Source organism: Psammomys obesus, unplaced genomic scaffold, assembly GCF_907164565.1.
Source record: "Psammomys obesus unplaced genomic scaffold, mPsaObe1.curated_primary_1811, whole genome shotgun sequence".
In the NCBI taxonomy this organism is placed as follows: domain Eukaryota; kingdom Metazoa; phylum Chordata; class Mammalia; order Rodentia; family Muridae; genus Psammomys; species Psammomys obesus.
In genome coordinates, this window is record NW_026586550.1 from 10,948,365 (window position 1) to 10,965,867 (window position 17,503).

The 17,503-nt window shown below is 48.6% G+C and overlaps 1 protein-coding gene across 4 annotated transcripts in view; it reads right to left on the reverse strand.

The window, feature by feature from the left end:
• Positions 1-1,211: 1,211 nt before the first annotated feature.
• Positions 1,212-17,503, reverse strand: part of Hipk2 (homeodomain interacting protein kinase 2) — a 195,209-nt gene continuing 178,917 nt past the window's right edge. For all 4 annotated transcript variants that reach the window (XM_055602071.1, XM_055602069.1, XM_055602068.1 and 1 more), the window contains exons 13-15: positions 16,708-16,955; positions 13,050-13,213; positions 1,212-12,390 (exon numbers count right to left, since the gene is read on the reverse strand). In XM_055602071.1, the coding sequence (XP_055458046.1) occupies positions 11,929-12,390; positions 13,050-13,213; positions 16,708-16,955 (874 nt within the window). In that variant the 3' untranslated portion in view covers positions 1,212-11,928. The remainder of the gene's footprint in view (positions 12,391-13,049; positions 13,214-16,707; positions 16,956-17,503) is intronic.

Genomic DNA, 17,503 nt, shown 5'->3' on the forward strand with positions numbered 1-17,503 from the left:
TCCACTGGGTCAGGTGTCTGCTGGGTCAGTGGCCTATAGGGGCAGGGGTCTACTGGGTCAGTGGTTCGTGGGCCGGGGTGACTGTTGGGTCAGTGGTCTGTATGGAGTCATGGGATCTGCTCCAGCAGCTCTCAGGAGCTGAGCGGCTGGACGGCTGAGTGAAGCCCCAGCATGGCCCTGGTGGAGCAGGGTTGTTGGTGGCTGCTGAGGTTTCGGGTGAGAAGATGGAGAAAGGAAGCTAAGGGCCCCCAGTGTTTAGGGTGAATGGGAAGCATACACGTGTTGGTGGCAGGGGATCCTGGGGACACTAAAGAAGTCAGGACAAGAGTGCTGGGAGGAGTGGAGCCTGCGCGCCGAAGCTGGAGCACAGCGCGTCACCATGCGGAGCGCCACGGCAGTTCTTTCAATGTTAAGGTGAGCTTGTCACGTGCTCCAGTACTTTCACCTCTGTAAGACATACCTGAAAGAATCAAAAGTGGGCATTTGAAGAGAGTTTTGCTCACCAAAGTTCCCAGTGGAGCTAGAAAAGCCACAGGCGGAAACAGGGCAGACGGTGATGCAAAGATGTGGAACATGATGGAATATATGGGATCCTATAATGGAGTACTATTCAGTCTACAAAAAAGAAAAGAAAATCCTGATCCACTTTATAACGTGAATGAGCCTAAAACATTATTCTAAAACAAGGCAGGCATAAAAGAACAAATAATGAATGATTGCACGCATGAAGTACATGGAACAGGCCAATTCTCAAGCCAGAATGCATGGTGTTTGATGGGCTGGGGAGAAAGGAATGGCAAATTTTCTAGATATTGGCAAAACCAAAACCGAAACAACAAAATCACTGATGCCAGGAGCTGTGCCTAGGGGTACATGTGGCATCTTCTAGGCTCCCCGAGGTGGGGTGCGTTGGGAGGAATGGCAGGAGGGGCAGCAGGGCTGTGCCACATGTAGGTTGTCTGCAGAGAATGCAGATCTGGGAGGAATGCTGGCAAGCTCACAGGACAGCAGAGGGTTGAGTCTCAGGGGAAGAATGTGGACACAGATGGGGTCCAGGAGACGTTTAGTGCAGGAACGGAACGTGAAGTGACCAGCAGGCCTACCTCTTGCCAGCCATGGGACAGCTCCTGCTTGCAGTGTGAGGGCGAGCAGTGACTTGCAATGGTGCCCCCTAGTAAGGCTCTGGATAAGGAAGCCACTGGGCAAAGAACTGTGATTCCAAACAGTTTAATGTAATTCCAAGACAGTGTGATCACATCTCTACACATATACAATATGCATATGTGAGTTTACAGATCCAATTAATAACTCGCTTCACCTCAGAGACCGAAAAAATGATCAAAAAGAAACTGAGCAACAAGCTATAACAGAGTTCACCACAACAGGACCCCCTTCCTCACCCTACAGTTAGTAATATTACAATTAAAATAACTATATTCTTCTATATTTTTTCTGTTAAAATCATCTCATAAATTTACAATGCTATTATTAGTTTCCAAGACTAATATAAATTCACTCCATTTTTCTACAACGAAAATGATGATTAATTTAGAAGCGCACGACGTCATGATGAAAACAAGCATTTTAGTAGCAACGACTTCATCAGTTAAGAATTAGTTTTCTTGAAAAACATTCTAAAGCCAAGTAAAATATCCATCCTTATAAGATACCTATAATGAGACTAAGGAACAGGTTACATAGAGGTCTACGACACACTGGTTTGTCCTTTAAAAAAAGTAGACATTTATAAATAAAAAAAAAAGGGACACGTCACAGAGGAAAAAGAGGTACACAAGAAAATACTGTTGCACGCAATAATCCCCACACAGATTAACATGGATTAACACTTTATTACAGAAAGCGTACAGTGAAGGAACAGGACAGGCCAGGGCTTCCAAGAGGTTATCAAGACTGAGCTGAGCTGAGCTGGCAGAGAAAGATCTGGGTAAGATGACCTGGGGGAGGGGCCTCCTTCCTTGGACTGGGGGATGGGCTCTGCCAGGTCCCCTTTTCCCTGTTCTTGTTTTGGGGAGCGTGTCTTTCTGTCCCGAGCATCCTGAACTCACAGGCAGCTGAAAGCTAAGCATTGCTACAGATCTCTCTTGCCATCTTCATGGTACCACATTTTGGAAACATAAATATCAGGCTGCAGCTCAATTCATGTAGTCAGCGCAAAACGGGATGAGAAATTCCAGTCATTCTGATCTGTGTCCCCTCACTCTCCCAGGCCTCTGTTGCTGGCGACCCAGGGAGAGCAGCAGAGGCCTCAGGGCCTCCCAGCTCAGTGAGGTGGATGGCGAGGGCTAGGTGCTGAGGCCTTAGCTGCGTGTGAAGGAGCAGGTGTCTTGTTCATTGGACACATTGAGGCTGGCTCCAACCTCTAAAGGGCTCCTCTTCTTTCTCATCCATAAAGCTATACTTTTTTCTATCAGAAATTTGGCTTGATATATATATATACACAAACATATATATCACCATCTCTACTATACAGTCTTCTACTACACTAGGAATCCTGCAGCCCCAACATACGCCTTTCTTGTCAACTTCATTTGGTTAAAAAACACACACAAACGAGTGAAGGGTGCTTTGGGGGCTAGAAATGATTGTGTGCCCTGGGTAACCCATGGAAGAAAGCCAGCTGTCAGAGGGCAGCAACACAAGAGAGAGGGATATGGAAGGCCAGGAAGCCAACAGACTTGGAGGCAGTATGGACAGGACCTCTGCCTTGAAGGGCACGTGGGGTGTGTGTTTGTGTTCCACTCGGAGTCACAGAAAGCTAGAGGATGGTACAGTCAAGTCACTTTCAACTTCCCATGTCCTTCCTCTTAGCGGGAGCCACAGTACTGACACAGCAATAGCAGATAGACCGCCCAGCAGCCCCACAGGCAGCCAAGGAGGCAGGAGCAGGCTCCCAGGGCTAAGCCTCCTAGCTGGCTCTTAGGCTTTCTGGGAGTCCTGAGTGCCTGAGCTTGGATCTGTGGTGACAGTAGGGAGGCCTGAGGTGAGCTAACACAATGGGGTGGGGCCAGGAGAGATTCATTTGGAAATAGGTTGAGAGGGAACTATAGAAAGCGGACAGCAGAGCCCTTTTTAAAATACATTATTGACTTTTCAAATAACAACAAAAAGCCCATTTTTATACCTCTCATTTTTAAAAACATGGGTTAGCTCCAAAGACAATGACACAAAATTTATTTGGTTTATTAGTGCAAAGGAAATGACACACACACACACATACACACACACACAGCAGGAGCCTGGGAGTATGACTATAAAGGGTGAGATAAGAGACATTCTAACAGGTCACGAGAGCACGCTGTGAGCACCAGCCACAGGCGCAAAGCAAGCATGGGAGGGGCAGACCCTGGTGCTGGGGTGCTGGAGCTCTCAAGGTGTCTGCTTGGAGGAATGATCACATCACATCACAGATCACCACAGGCTGCCGCAGTTCAGCAACGGCACAAGAGAGAACAAAACTCAAAACAAAACCCAGTCCACACTGTGAGTTTCAGACAAGTCAGGGCTCTGTGGTGGGACTCTGTCTTAAAGACACAACACAACACAACCCCAAACCCAAATACAACAAGACTGTCGGGAAATTAACATTTCTTGGCTTCTGCTTACAGTGGAGCCCACTCTTGTCTCTGAAGCCCATTTCAGTCACTGTAAATCCCCTCTGTGGACCCGGTCTCCATGGACCATCCTGCACTCCCCTCACCCCCCCAGCTCCTTTAGCTCAGAAGCCAAGGCCCACTCTGAACTGTGTTCACATCTTAGCCAGACAATGGGAAATTAAAGTACATTTCCTTTTACATGGGTTTTGTTTCAAAGAAAAAAAAAAAAAGACCCAGTCAGTGAACATGGGCCCAGAGGTACAGACAGCTCTTCCTCTTAAAATGCTGGCCAAGGTTCAGTGGGGACCCTGAAACAGCAGCCATATCTTCAGAGCGGCTCCAGGCAGGTTGAGCGAGCTAGTCACAAAGGAATCATTCAAATCAAGACAGACTTGATGGAGCAGGGCCCATGCCTCGATGCCCTCCGTGCTGAAGAGAGCAACCGACACAGCACGGCGCAGGACTCTGAATCCGGCCCAGGTTCAGGACTCACCCTTTCCCATCCCTCTAGACTTCCTTTCACATTCTCTCAGGTTCACTGGGAAGCAACAATAAGGGAAACACACATATCGGGCTACACAACAGTATGAGTGGAACATGCCTGCCTTGGGGAGACACAGCTTCTAACACAAGAGCCAGTCAATCACTGTGGTTGAAGATGTCAGTTATAAACAATTTTCTTTTTAAAAAGTACCAGGTTAAATGTAAACTATAAAATACTTTAACTATAAAATGTAGCCAGAAGTATGCTTGAGTATCTACAGTCAATTGTGTAGTTTACTTGATATTGGAGAAATCAAAGGGCATGTTACAGTAGTGAGAAACAGGCTCCCGTGCACTTGAGCATCACGTTGGCTATGACACAGAGTCATCTCGTCTTGGTTTCACTTCTAGCGTAGTGATGAGCCAGTCTCAGAGTTCACTTAGGCAACAGTGACCAGGGTATGCATCAATCCTCAACTTTCAGCCCAGAGAGAACTCATAGTCTTTTAAATCACAAGATCAAGCTGGCCACATGATTTCAAAAAAGGCTAAAACCAGGACAAATGCCCACATTTGAGGTAATTATTGCCATTAGGTCACAGTTTGTGTAAGATAATGTAGCTAAAACCTTCTGAAAACATCATTAGGTGCTCTGTCGGAGTTCTAGAACACCTACTGACACCAACTAGAATCTCAGATCCACACTAGCTGGGTTTGCTTCCAATGGATTTTAAAGTTCTAGAAGAATTTAGAACTCGTGTAAACGACCTAAGAATCTAGGCAAACAAGCCTGGAGCCGGTCAGTAAAGACATTTTTAAAAGAAAAGAGAAACAAGAAACCCAACCAAAACAACTGAGTAGATACTCATAGCGCACGATAAAAGTTTTAAGAAGCTAAAGTCTAGTCCTAAGCATTTCTAGATTTTTGTCATATCTCAAGTGACCTGAAACCGCGTCTGTAGCACTCCAACCTCTCAGCAGCCAAGGCTGCCTCTCTTCCTGGGGCTGGCTGCTTTGCTCAGTTATGCTGTTGTCAGTCTCTGAAAAGGGCACCTCTTGAAAGAACACACCATTCTGTTCCTCTTCCCAAAGTCATCTTGTCCCCCCCCCCTTTTTTTTTGTTTCTTCATAGAAAAAAAAAGTTCCTGGACACAGACCCACAAGGTATTTACAGATTTGGCATGAACCTGGCTTTTGGTTCTGTCCAGAGCTGAAGGGTGGGTCTATCTATTACAGAGATCAGAGTTGTCATGATATTTATCAAGTACAGTTAAAAAATAGCATTTTGGAAAAAAAATATATACTTTCAGTATTGCCTTTCTAAGATTAACTATAAGCAAGAAAAAAAAAAACGTTATTTATTTAAAAGAAAAGAACACTTTCCCTTCACTCTTGTAAGACTTGTAGCAGCTGACTAAAGCTAGTTGCTGGAAAGGAATTCTAGGAATCCAGAGAAACTCCCCAGAGTTTTCCTCACACCAAACTCTGCATTATCCACGTGCATCCAACCCCAGAACCCTTTGCACAGAGCTTCCCACAGGGAAGGCAGGGTATGACATTCTGCAAAGAACTGTCTTTGCTACACAAGGGAGGCAGCTGAGGCTGATGTCCGTGAGCTCAGCTCTGGAGCCAAGCAGACAAGATGTCAAGCCCTGACTTTCCTTCCTACTTGCTGGGTCGCCTGGGTGGGTTACAGGCTCTGTAAGCCAGCTGCCTCACCTGTGGTGGTGCTGGCGCTCATCACGGGCTCGTGCAGCGGTTCTTAGCAGTGTTTGGCACACAGGGAATGGGAGCATCGTTGAATGGCTCATTAGAGATAGCAGGCTGCTCACTGCAGTTAGTTAAATAGGGAAACACAAGTTCACCTCAGTTAAGTCCTGATTAACAAAAAATAGAATTAGAAACTCGGGGATTCTGAGATGTATCACCTTTTCCTTTTACACATGACACTCACTCATAGGGCCAGCTTTTTCATCTGCCAAGTAGGGGATGTCCACTTATTCCCGGGGATGGGTGGCTGTGATGGGCCTTGAGAGGATACTCAGAATGGGCTTGGCATACTGCTATCCTTACATGAGGGATACTGCTGGTCTGCAGCAAGAGGCAATCAGTGTAATGTTCTCCTGCATGGGTCTGAGATGAGCGACCCTGAAAGGACTGGGGGGTGGGGAAAGGTTTCAGCTTAGGAGCCAGGAAGCATGGAGGTTCTGTGGCAGAGAGCCTGCGGGATCTCTCTTCTGGCAACTGAGTCAGAAGGGAAGAGGCTGCCTTGGGTTACCTCTCACCAGCTGCCCCAGAGACTTGGGGAGCCTTTCCTCAGTTGGTCACTACAGTGAGCCACGGTGCCGAAGTGTTCAAGAGGTCTCTTTTGCAATTAAGGAAGCCTCACTTTGCCATCTTTGGTTCTCTAGTGGTATGACCTGTTTGTCTGAGGCTGTCTGGAGCGACTAGACAAGTGGACAGATATTGCCATCGCAAGCCAGTGCTACACAGTCCCACTGTGTCCCACACAGTGTGGGCTCATCAGGGAAGGTCGCTTGCTTGTTTTCTAGCTTCCCACAGCAGCATGAGGTCAGTGAAACACAAACGAGCACTGTAGGGACCGCAGTTCCCCAGGAGCAGCAGCATTTAGGGCCACCACTCCACTTCTCCTTGAAGAAGATGGTTTTGAAATACATGCAATGGAATTAAAAAAGAAAAAAAAAAAAAAAAAAAAAAAAGGAGGCAGGACAGAGAGACATTGCATCATTGAAGTCATTATTGCCCAGAAAGGCACAAGGAATGACATTTGTCCATCTCTAGAGGTGTCTTTGAAAAGATTCTTTGGCTATAGAAAGGGACAGTTTTACTTTCCTTTCCAGTTTGGTAAGGACATCTCTGGCCTGCTTAACTTTTAGGCTTCCCCACTGGAAGTCTGTACAGCACACACGAAGGGAAGAACACGAGGAGCACAGCATGTGAGACCCTGGGTCAGAATGTGTTGTGCAATGGCTGCTTGGGGGTTGTGCAGCCTCAGACTGGGCCATGAAAGGATTACATGTCTCTGGTGGAATTCTGTCTGCTAGCTGAGGGCACTAAGCAATTTTCTTCTTTCTCTTTTCTGTCCTAGCAGCTACTTGGCAGGTCAGCAAGAGCCACGCCCATATCCTACCCTCCCTCAGACAGATGCTGAACCTGGAAGGAGGGCCAGGGTGGGGACCCAGTCACCCTCACCACCATGAACCACCAGCAACACTTCCCTAAGCCTCCTTTGCACTTCACACTGGTTTCCAAGAACATTAACCCCTCACTCACGATCCCCCAGACCACTCTTCCACCACACACTGTTCAAAATGAGTGTGTGCAACTCCTGAGACCTAGTTCAGGGAGGTCCTATCAGCTGTGCTGACCTCCCTTCCTGACCCGCTCCACACTGTGGCTGGTCAGTTCCAGCCCTCAGAGGCAAAGAGAACAAAGCCAAACTGGCTTTTAGAGCTGCAAACAACTTTGCCACCAGGAAGGGGAGAAACTCAATACAGTCAGGGACACTGGGCTGCCCTGTCCCCTTTCCCTCTGAATCACATCAAACCGCATCCACTCCACAGGGCTAAGTGGCACTAACACCAGCCTTGCCTATTGGCCTGCTCATCCGCTTTCCTGAAACATCGCCTGACGTGCTAACACAGAGACATGGGTGCCAGGGCCCAGATGGACAGTAAGAACTCAGTGAGCAACAGTCTGCTGACCTGAGGGTCACAAGGTGCCACAGACCTATTTCCTTGAGCTGACCATCTCATCTTCCTCATGCTGAGCAGTGTTTCTTCATTAAAGAAGGCCCAGAGGGCACACCAGGGACACTTGGTATACAAGGCCTGAGAGGGCCTCCTTCCACTGAGAGTGCAGTTCTAAGGGCAGCAGCCTTCCTTCCATCTTCTTTGCAGAAGGGATGAAGTGCTGAGCACCTTGCTGGGAAGCTGGGTGAGGACGCTATCTAGCTGGGGTCAGGTGTGGCTCCTGATGCATCAGCTCTGTACATGGAACTTGAGATCAAGGTAGGGGTGGTTGTGGGATGAAGGTTTGCAAAGTGGTGGTCTTCTGTTTGGGGAAGCTATTGCCTCAGTCTTCTCTTCATGGGGCCTGTTGTTTCTGGGTGGTAGCGGACAGTATATACACAACCACCACTACAGTGCTGGCACTGAAGGGCACAGCCAGGGAGGGAAGGGGTGGCTACAAGGGCCTACTGTGCCCTTCACTTGCCAGTGATTTAGAAGGGACTTGGCAGTCTGAGCAGCTGTTAGACTTTTTGCGAGGCGCTGTGTCCTCCCTATTCCTTCACTTGGCTCCCTGAAATTGTGTGCTGGGAGAGTATGTCTAGGAAGAAGCAGACCAGGGAAGTGGGAAGACTAGGGAAATACCTCACAAGGAGGCACTGGTTGCCCGTCACCTTCACTATACCTAATGGCTTTCAGGTGGGACCACTTTCTGCATTGAGGAGATAAGTTGTAACTTATTTCCAAATATACTAAAGGGATGAGTAGGAAAGAGAAGAGGTCTAGGGCAACTTAGAGAGAGGGCCTTTTTATGCTAAATGTTGGATGTGAGGCAGGTTAAAATCTGATCAGTAGTTCTGACATGGAGGAAAGCACAGAGACTGTGAGAGAAGCTGCCAAAGGGTCCAAAAGACAGTGGCTGTGTACCACAGGTGGGCTGTGCAAAGAGGAAGGCCCCAGTGTATCTGAATCTCTGCTTTGTGGTAGGTCTTTCTTGCAGCACTTTATGGGACAGAGATGCTAGAAACAATTTTCCTAATTCTAGGGCTTTTCCTGTTCTGACATCTGTATGTCCCTCCAGTCTACTCATATACGCACAGCTAGAATAAAATAAATTTAAATATTACAAAGGAAACACAAAGATCCTTGGAATAAATGTGTACCTCAAACCCTGACTAAAATAGCAACAAGGTGATAATCATAATTACAGTGGCATAATACAAATAATCAGTACAATAATACTAACTTTGTGAGCAGCAAGGAGCATTCATTCCTGATCTGGAAGGAGAAAGGGAAGGACACGTGTGGGAGAAAAGCTTCAACATAAGCAGACAAAAAGAGATCCATCCCCCAACCCCCCAGAAGAACAGCTCTAGGATGTGCTGGCCTCCTGGTGCTGCCACACAGTGAGGCAAACCCAGGCCCACTTTCAGCAAAGACTTAGTATGGCGACTTAGTATGAGAAGGTCCCATGGGAGCCCAGGGCCCATATCATCTGCCACCTGGCCACTGCAGACTATGTGACAGACAGGTTTCCAAACTGCTGGGGCTCTAGGAGCCTCTGGCTCAGGGGTTCTCCAAAGACTTTGCTCCCACGCCTCTCTGAACAGATTCTTTTCCTGTTGTCTCACTTCTAGAGAAAGCAGTCTTGGGCTAAAGTGATCCTGACCAGGATGAGGAAAATGCAGCTGCTCACTACAGGCCTGTACCTTCCATTCCACTTCCAGCATGTCCTTGGCTAGAGGTGGGGCAGGCTATGTCCAATGCACTAAGACATATCCAGTTTGGGACTTGTCTTTATAAGAACTGATGGGTGGGGAAGTTTCCAGAGTTTTTCACAGCTAAAAGCTAAGTAAGCTTGGTTACTGAAGGAGGGCAGAAATCATGAGGAAAGCCTTTCCCAGTAGATTGCTCAGAGCCTGCAGAGGGAGGACAAGAAAGGAGGCTAGAAGATGCTGTACTGCTGACCAGAGACTTCTCTACCTGAAGATGTGGATGAGGGGCCAGCTAGAACCACATTAGGATCAAACTATCCATACCTGCTGCTAATATCCATGGCTCCAGTTTTTCAGTAGGAATAGAAATCACCTATCCATTCCACTGTCCAGAGCTGGAGCAAACATCCAGAATGCAGCCCAGGTGCAAAGAGGGTTCTGGGAAGATTTCTTTGAAGGTTTAATTGTCCACGGGAATATTTTCCCAAGTGCAGTGGGCCACTGGCCACCTCATAAGTGGCCCTCCACCCCTCTGCTCACTGAATCTTTAAACGGCAGAGATCAAACTGTCTTGAGAGACTTAGGTTAATTTCAGGATAGGAGTGACAGCAAACTTAGCAGTGGAGTCTGCAGTAGGAGAGAGCTGGCAAAACTAGGAGCCTTCCTACAGCCTCTGGAGCTGATAGAGAAATATGCACGTGCATCTGAGATTACCAGGCTTCTTGTGGGAGGAGGGGCTGGGGAAGTAACCAGAAATGGGAACAGGTCTCTTGCCCTCTGCCCATATAGCTCCAAGAAGGAGGTGGTGGACTTAAAGGCTGAGGCAGCTGCCTGGCAAAGCTGACATTCCTAAGACCCCCTAGTGCCATACACGGCAGGGGTAGCGCAGGCGGGGAGTCTCTCTGGATCTCTGCCCTCAAAGCAGAACTCACCAAAAGAACCAGCTCTGTCACCAGTGTGCCCCACTAGATAGCTCCCACATCCCTCTTGAGATCCATGATTCTCCCTTTTTAGTTAGGCCGGCTTCTCTGAAATCCTTCTGCTCACAAAGAGCCCAGGAAAGACAATCCACATGACATTAAAACAATGCAAAAACAAAGACCCAAGTAAAACTCTATAACAGCTTAACGCAGAGCTGAGAACATAGCTGACCAGCCCCAATCAGTTTCTTGGAGTACCAGTGGAAGTAAACCCTTCGCTGTGTCTGTCTGTCTGTCTGTCGGTCATTAAGGCACTAGGAGGGAATGATGTAAAATCAAGACTGCAAGGGCTGTGACGGCGGTGCCAAGGGACACTCGGGGAGGGTGGCAGCCCCGTTCACACCCACACGTGCTCATGCACACTCACTCGTTCATCTGGACCACCACATTGGTTCCATGCCTATGTTATATCACTTTTTTTGTGCAATTCTATTGAGGAATAGTCTATTGGTATCACTGGAGTTGAACACAAGGTGGGAAACAAGGGCGCAAGGTGCTACATTCTACTAGGGTGTCCACGACCACCACTAGCCCTATGCTACACGACTAGAGGTGGGTTCAAAGGGAAAACAAAAACCCAGAAAAGAAAAAGAGACATCAACACACATTATTAATGACATCTGAGAAATAACATTGCTTAGAGATCTATCCAGAATGCTCCAAAAGAGAAACCCTGCCCTTCTCCTGGGAGGGGGGTGGGGAGGGAGTTCTTTCATTAGTCTGGCTGACCCCACTATTTCTGACAAATAAGCCAGAACTTATTTGATAGACTGGGCTTTGTTAACCCCAGACTAACCCCTAAAATATGAGCCTCCTTGGGCTATGGCCTGACATTTGAAAGAGGTGTTGACCCTTTTGGAGTTCTGGAAGAATCCCTAATTTTCATGTTCAATTAATTAAAAATCTATTGGATTTCCATATCAGGTGTCCCTGACAGCAAGTTCTTCAATGTCACTTGCTGCCATATGAAAATAATCTTTATAAAGTTCATAAAGTTCTTCAAAAACTGGGGCCCCTTGCTTCCAGAATCTTCCTGTAGCTCTTCTTTTCCTTTCCAGTTTGGTGCAGAATGGGTTTGTGAGCTGTGTTTTTTTTTTTTTTTCTTTTTTCCTCTTTTGTTACTAACATTTTTCTTTTTCTTTTTTTTTTCCTTTTTCTTTTTTAAAATAAAAGCATAGATTTTCCCCTCCTTAAACCCCACCTTTTAAAATGTCCTCCTCTGCTCTAAGTCCTCCCACTTCCTAGTTCAAGTTTCATTTGTGCCCCAGCTGCCCCCCTCCCTGCCCCATTTGCATTGTTTGTGTGCGGCACCTGCAGTATAAAATACCAGCTCCCCAGGTCGGTCTGGGAGCTCCTCTACCCCCTCCCCGAGGGCCTCCTCCAGTGTTTATATGTAAGGGTATTGGTTGACCTTGGCAGGACTCAGTGGGTATCCAGTGTAGACGGTGGAGGCTGGCGAGGCGCTGATATAGGTCTGGTGGGCAAACTGGGCCGGATACTGACTGGGATGGATGGTGGGCGAGGGCAGGACTCGGGGTCCCATGCTCACAGGAACCTGGTGGACAATGCTGGCCGGATAGGCAGTGTGCTGCACAGTGTGGCGTGCTGAACCTTGGGATGCCACCAGGTGGGCTACGGTGCCGGTGGAGCCTAGGGCTGTGGGCGCTGTGTAGGTGTAGAGGTGAGGCTGGGTGGGGAGGTGAGCAGCCGCAGCCAGGTGTGGGTGGACAGTGCCGTGGCTAGGGCTGTTGTGCGGGAAGGTGTATGGAGCCTGGGCCATGGTAGGAGTGACGTAGGCCTGCTGTCGACGGTGGCTCCCAGTGCGGTCTGCAGCCATGTGCTGTTGAGCCTACGGGGAAAAGTAGCAGAGGCACTGTGTTAGGGAAGGAGGAAGAACAGAATGGGAAGCAACAGTGAAAACAGATGCTTTCCTTCAAAAGCAGAGAACATGAAAATTTGCTTGGATTAAGAAGGTAACATCTGTCTGGCCAGTCACCAGACTAGGGTGACATTCAGCAAGTCTGGAGCAAAGCCAGTGGGACACTTGGCTGCAGGATCAGAGGGCCTTTTCTCTCCCTGACTGCTTTCCTCACATAATGTGAAAGCTCACTCTAAAACTGGGGTCTTCCAGAAACAGTCCAAGCAAACAGTCCTCTTTCCTGTAGAGAGCCCAAATCACTGTGGTGTGTGTGCAAGTCTTCAGGTACTCCTTCCATGGGTCTGCCATGGTGGGCAAGAGGACCCTCTGCAGCGAGGCAACCTCAGGGACAGCCTGGTGGGCCAGGACAATGGCAGGACCCCGTGCTCACTCTTTGCTGGGCTGACACAGCACCACGTGGGCCCTCTGATCAGGTCTGCCCTGGTGCCATGTCACTAAGTACCCTATCACTCTACTTTGGGGCTGGTTCTCTGTGAGCCAGAGATATCACCTGTTCCAGGGTTGGTCTAGGGTAGGAATAAGCCATCAGTCCCTTTAGGACACTGCCTACTGTGGCTTCTGGAGTTTACCTGGCTGAGATTGAGGGGCTGCTGCTGCTGGAAATGGGGGCCTGGCCGCTGCTGCCGGTAGGTGATGGCTCCTGATGAGCTCCCTGAAGAGTGGCCACTGGTGGAGGTCACGGTGCTGGAGGACTTGGACTTGAAGGAGGCTGAGTGGTGACTGGTATTGATTGCTGCGGGAGGAAGAACAGGTCACAGGTCAGTGGCATATCCTTGGCTGTCTAGAAGATGTTTTCCTTCCCCTTCCAAACAGTAGCCTTGCAGGAAGGGCATGTTCCTAAGACTGTCCAGGTTTAGGCATTCACCTTGACTCTAAAGAGGCAGCTGGGCTCTGGCCCTTGGCTGTATGGTGGATTGGAGCTGCAAATGAGGTAGCTAGGAGAAACAAGGGTAAAGGCACAGGCCTAAGCTGGGCCCCACACTGGGCCTCTGGGGGAAGTGTTACAGCAATACCTGGGAGGTATGTGGAAGGAAGGAGGCCTGATGATCAGATGTGATCATGCCAATGGTTGGACTTAACAAACAACCAGGGTGAACAACAGAAGCTACAAATAACCCTGCGGCTCTCCTGACCCTAGGCAGGATGAGACTAACTCTCCCAGGGAATGGCCTGAGAACTGAACATAACAACTGTTCCTATGTTACTGACAATGGAGAGACTTTCTGCCCAGCCAGGACGTAGCTCTACACTTTGGCCCATGTGATTCCAGCCCTGCAGCTGGAGGTGCCATGAGAGTCTGCACTGTAACATTCTTGGTGCTGATGATGGACAGGAGATTGAAGAGGGGCAACAGCCACTTCAGATGGCTCTGAGTGCCTGGCCAAGGGTGCCCAGAGGTTTCTTAGAACATGCTGTTTTAACCAATACACTCACGGACATGCTGTCTGCTATGCTTTGCGACCATGTACCACCCAGGAACAGATGGGATGATAGTGGCAATGAGGAGGCATCACAAAGCATAAATGCAAGAGGCAGAGGCAGAGGCTACAGAAAGATGCTAATGGTTTGGCAGATAGCCCTCAACTGTCCAGCTGGGCAGGGTGAGACCTTCACCCCCTGAATATAGTCAGAGTGACGCTTTGCAGAAAAGAGTACCTAAATGTACAGGCCAAAACCCTCTCCCCTCTTATTTTTGGTGGGGTCTCATTATGTAATGCAGCCTGCCCTCAAAGTTGCAATCCTCCTGTCTCTGCTTTTCCTGTGATGGTATGGTAGAGCACCACACCTGGATCAGCTATAGCCTCTTTACTGAACAGTATCCGAGAGCCAACAACAGACAAGCAGCAAGCGGCACAGTCTTGAGGAGAGTCACTGCATGTCTTCAGGACCTGCACAAGAGCCTAGGCAACCATGTATGGGAGAAGGTCCCAGACACATCCTGTGTGTTCTATTGTTCAAATGCCTGCAGGAACAAAAGAAGCCCTGGACTAACTGCATTATTGGTGCTGTATGGTTTAAAAGCCACAGTTAACACGTTAACTCTATTCCTTAATATCTAAAGAAAAAAGAATTGAGAAGAAAATGGCTTTGGTGTGGAGGTAGAAGGACAGCCTTCCTCCCACTGCCCCAGAGCCACCAGGTGCCAGTCTAGCCAGGAACGTAATGCCAGCTGGGAAATGGGCTGCATGAGACAAATGCACAAAGGTGACGTTGATTCTCTAAGAACAAGCCTGGGGAGGGCTCTGCCCAAGAGGAGAGAATATGCTTTAAGAAAGAAAGACAATAAGCCCCTCATCTTCACCAGTCCAAGTAGATCTGAGCACTCTCACATTGCGTCTCATAGTTAATGATTCATTTCCTACACTGAGTTTCTGGAATTGACTGAAACACAGGTCTATGTCTCATTCTTAGAAGAGATGACACTGTACAGTAAGAAGCTTTGTAGGGATGACGTTAGAAGAAGATCAGTTCACGGGATCTACAGCTTGGGTCGGCTAACTGACAATTTTAGAAAGAGCCTCGTATTCTACCTATTACGTTATTGTGGTGATGAGATATGAGGACTGGCTGGAGCTGGTCAAGCTGTCAGAGTGGAAAAGCCTTGGATGTAGGAAGGTCCTGGTCCTGAAGGGGACAAGAGATCCAGGTACTGATTTCTCCTGCAGAGGCGGGTGAGGTGGCAATGGGCCATGCCTATCCTAATGTAAATTCTGTGGCCATTCCTGCGGTGTGTGCGTGCAAATGTGCTTAGAGCACAGGCAAGCTGCAGCACCGGATCCTGAGAAGCCAGCACATGGCCTGGGCCACTCTGCATCAACGTGCTCTTGCAGTTCTTTTGTTCGAAAATCATAAATGCAGAGTAACTATGAAGGTTACTTACATTAGAGAGAGTCTGTATGGGAGACATTCCATGTTAGACCCCTCACTGAGCAGCTCAGCAGCCTCAGCAGTGTGGACCCCACACTCTGCTTCTTACCCCTAGAGAACTGACTTTGAAACTTGTATCATCTCCACATGGGAGCAGCTGGGACATGAAAATGAGCAGCAGTGGGAGGGGGCAGGGCAGATGTATTTAATTAGCCTATTTTCTGAAAAAAGTAGCTGAGGTACCTGTAAAGCCACAGGGAGAGTGCTTAGAGGCGCATACCCCACACGGGCTACCCTCAATCAGATGGTGAGGAAGAAAGAAGCCTAAGCCTGTCTCCATTTCCTTTTGGGCAGAGTTGCTTGGAGTAGAAGGGGGGCCTGGTCACAGGCTTGCTTCGAGCATTGGAAAGGTATTGCAAGCTGCAGGAGGGAACTGAAAAAGTCCCTGAGTTCTCATCTTAATCACAGTCCACACCTTGAGTGGCAGCACCTCAGCAGCCTGTGTCTTCTAGGCCTGGCAATGTAGTAACCACCAGAGAATCCTTATCTTCCAGGGTAATTTCAGGTATCCCTTGTGGCCATGTCAGGTGAGAGACAGGAGGTCCCTACCAAGGAACAATAGTATCTCATGTCTAGACAAATCTTGACAGTGTGTCCCTTCTTGGCATCATGCAGGTGCTACCTAGCCTGGCTGTGCTTGATGACAGCATGCGGCAGAAGAACAGACCATGTGGACTCTTTTGGCTTAGCCTCCCAATTCTTGTGTGTGAGCATTAGTGAAGGAGACACTGAGGAGAAGCTGTGGAGTAAGACCATCGTGAACCACTGCCCAGCCTTCAAAGGCTAAGTTCAACGGCTTTCTGCTAGAGCCCAGTTTAGGGCCCTAGCCTCACTGAATTGTTAGTTCTTTAAGCAAAGCTTCGAGAAATGTGCTTAGATCTCTGCCCAAGGGAAAGTCCTGCTAACGGGCCCATGATCCCCTCATGGCAAGTTCAGAGCAAGTGCTTACTTCACCAGACACTTGCTCCACCAATAGGGCCACTATAAAGAGGTCAGGAATGTCCAAACAAGTCTGTAAGAAACTGGGGTGCTTTCATGTTTATTTGTGTGCCATGACAGAAGCAGAGCCACCCGAGGACACCCATGCTTTCAGCATTTTCAAAGGAAAACGTGCTACGTAGAATGCGATGCTTTTCTAATGGGCAGAATCCCACTGTGGCTGTTTGAACAAAATTGTGTGTACAATGTCCATGACCTGAGAGAATTAGATATGTTCTGTTTCACCAGTACTAGCATTTGTAAAAGCAGAAAACAAGGGAAGCAGAGAAACGCTATGGGCCTGCTGTGGTTCCAGGTTACCTGGCCCTAGGCTGTCGCATTCTACCAACACTTCACTGGCCTGGGTCTTCAGTGGGGGTACGATAATGGTGCGGGGGTTGCCGGTGCAGTGACTCTCTAGGCCCCCCTTGGTGTCCAAGGTGTTGGTGCCGTTGTGCCCTGTGCGCTGCTGCACCGAGTAGGGGCTGGTGTTGCTGGAGGAGTCGGAGTAGGGAGAATCGTGGACTGTGACACAGCTGATGACATTTTTTCTTTGCTTGGAGACCGTGCTGCAAAGTTAAAGGGAGAAGTTAGAACTGTGGGCTGGCTGTGAGGTAAGAAAATCAGCCGTTCAGAGAGCCTGTTCTGGGAAAGGACCCTGGCTGTGCCCTGTGCCAGGGTACACGGGAAGACAGGTAGAGTGGGGCTGGGCCTGGCACTGGGCACACTGATGCTTCTGGAAGCTAGTGAATGACACAACCAAAGGTGACCTAAGCTGTGCCTGTGTGGTGGATTCCATAGAGGTGGGTAGCAGCCCCTCTGACCACTAGAACAGGAGTCTCTCTGAGCAATGAAACACAACCTGGATGAACCAGGCAGACGGAAGACCAAGCTGGAAGGGAACTGACCCTGAGTTTGGACTCTGGGCCTGTGAGAATCAGCAGAGAGTAGGCAGGGAGGGAAGTGGTATGCAGTGATTCAGGATGTTGCTGGAGGGACTGAGGCACTGAAGATCTCAGCAGCAGCAATGCAGAAATGTTGAGGAGTAGAAACAGTTGATTTGGGTGATTGTGTTTAGGCTATCCAGGTCCCCTGGGTACCCATATTTAGGGATGGC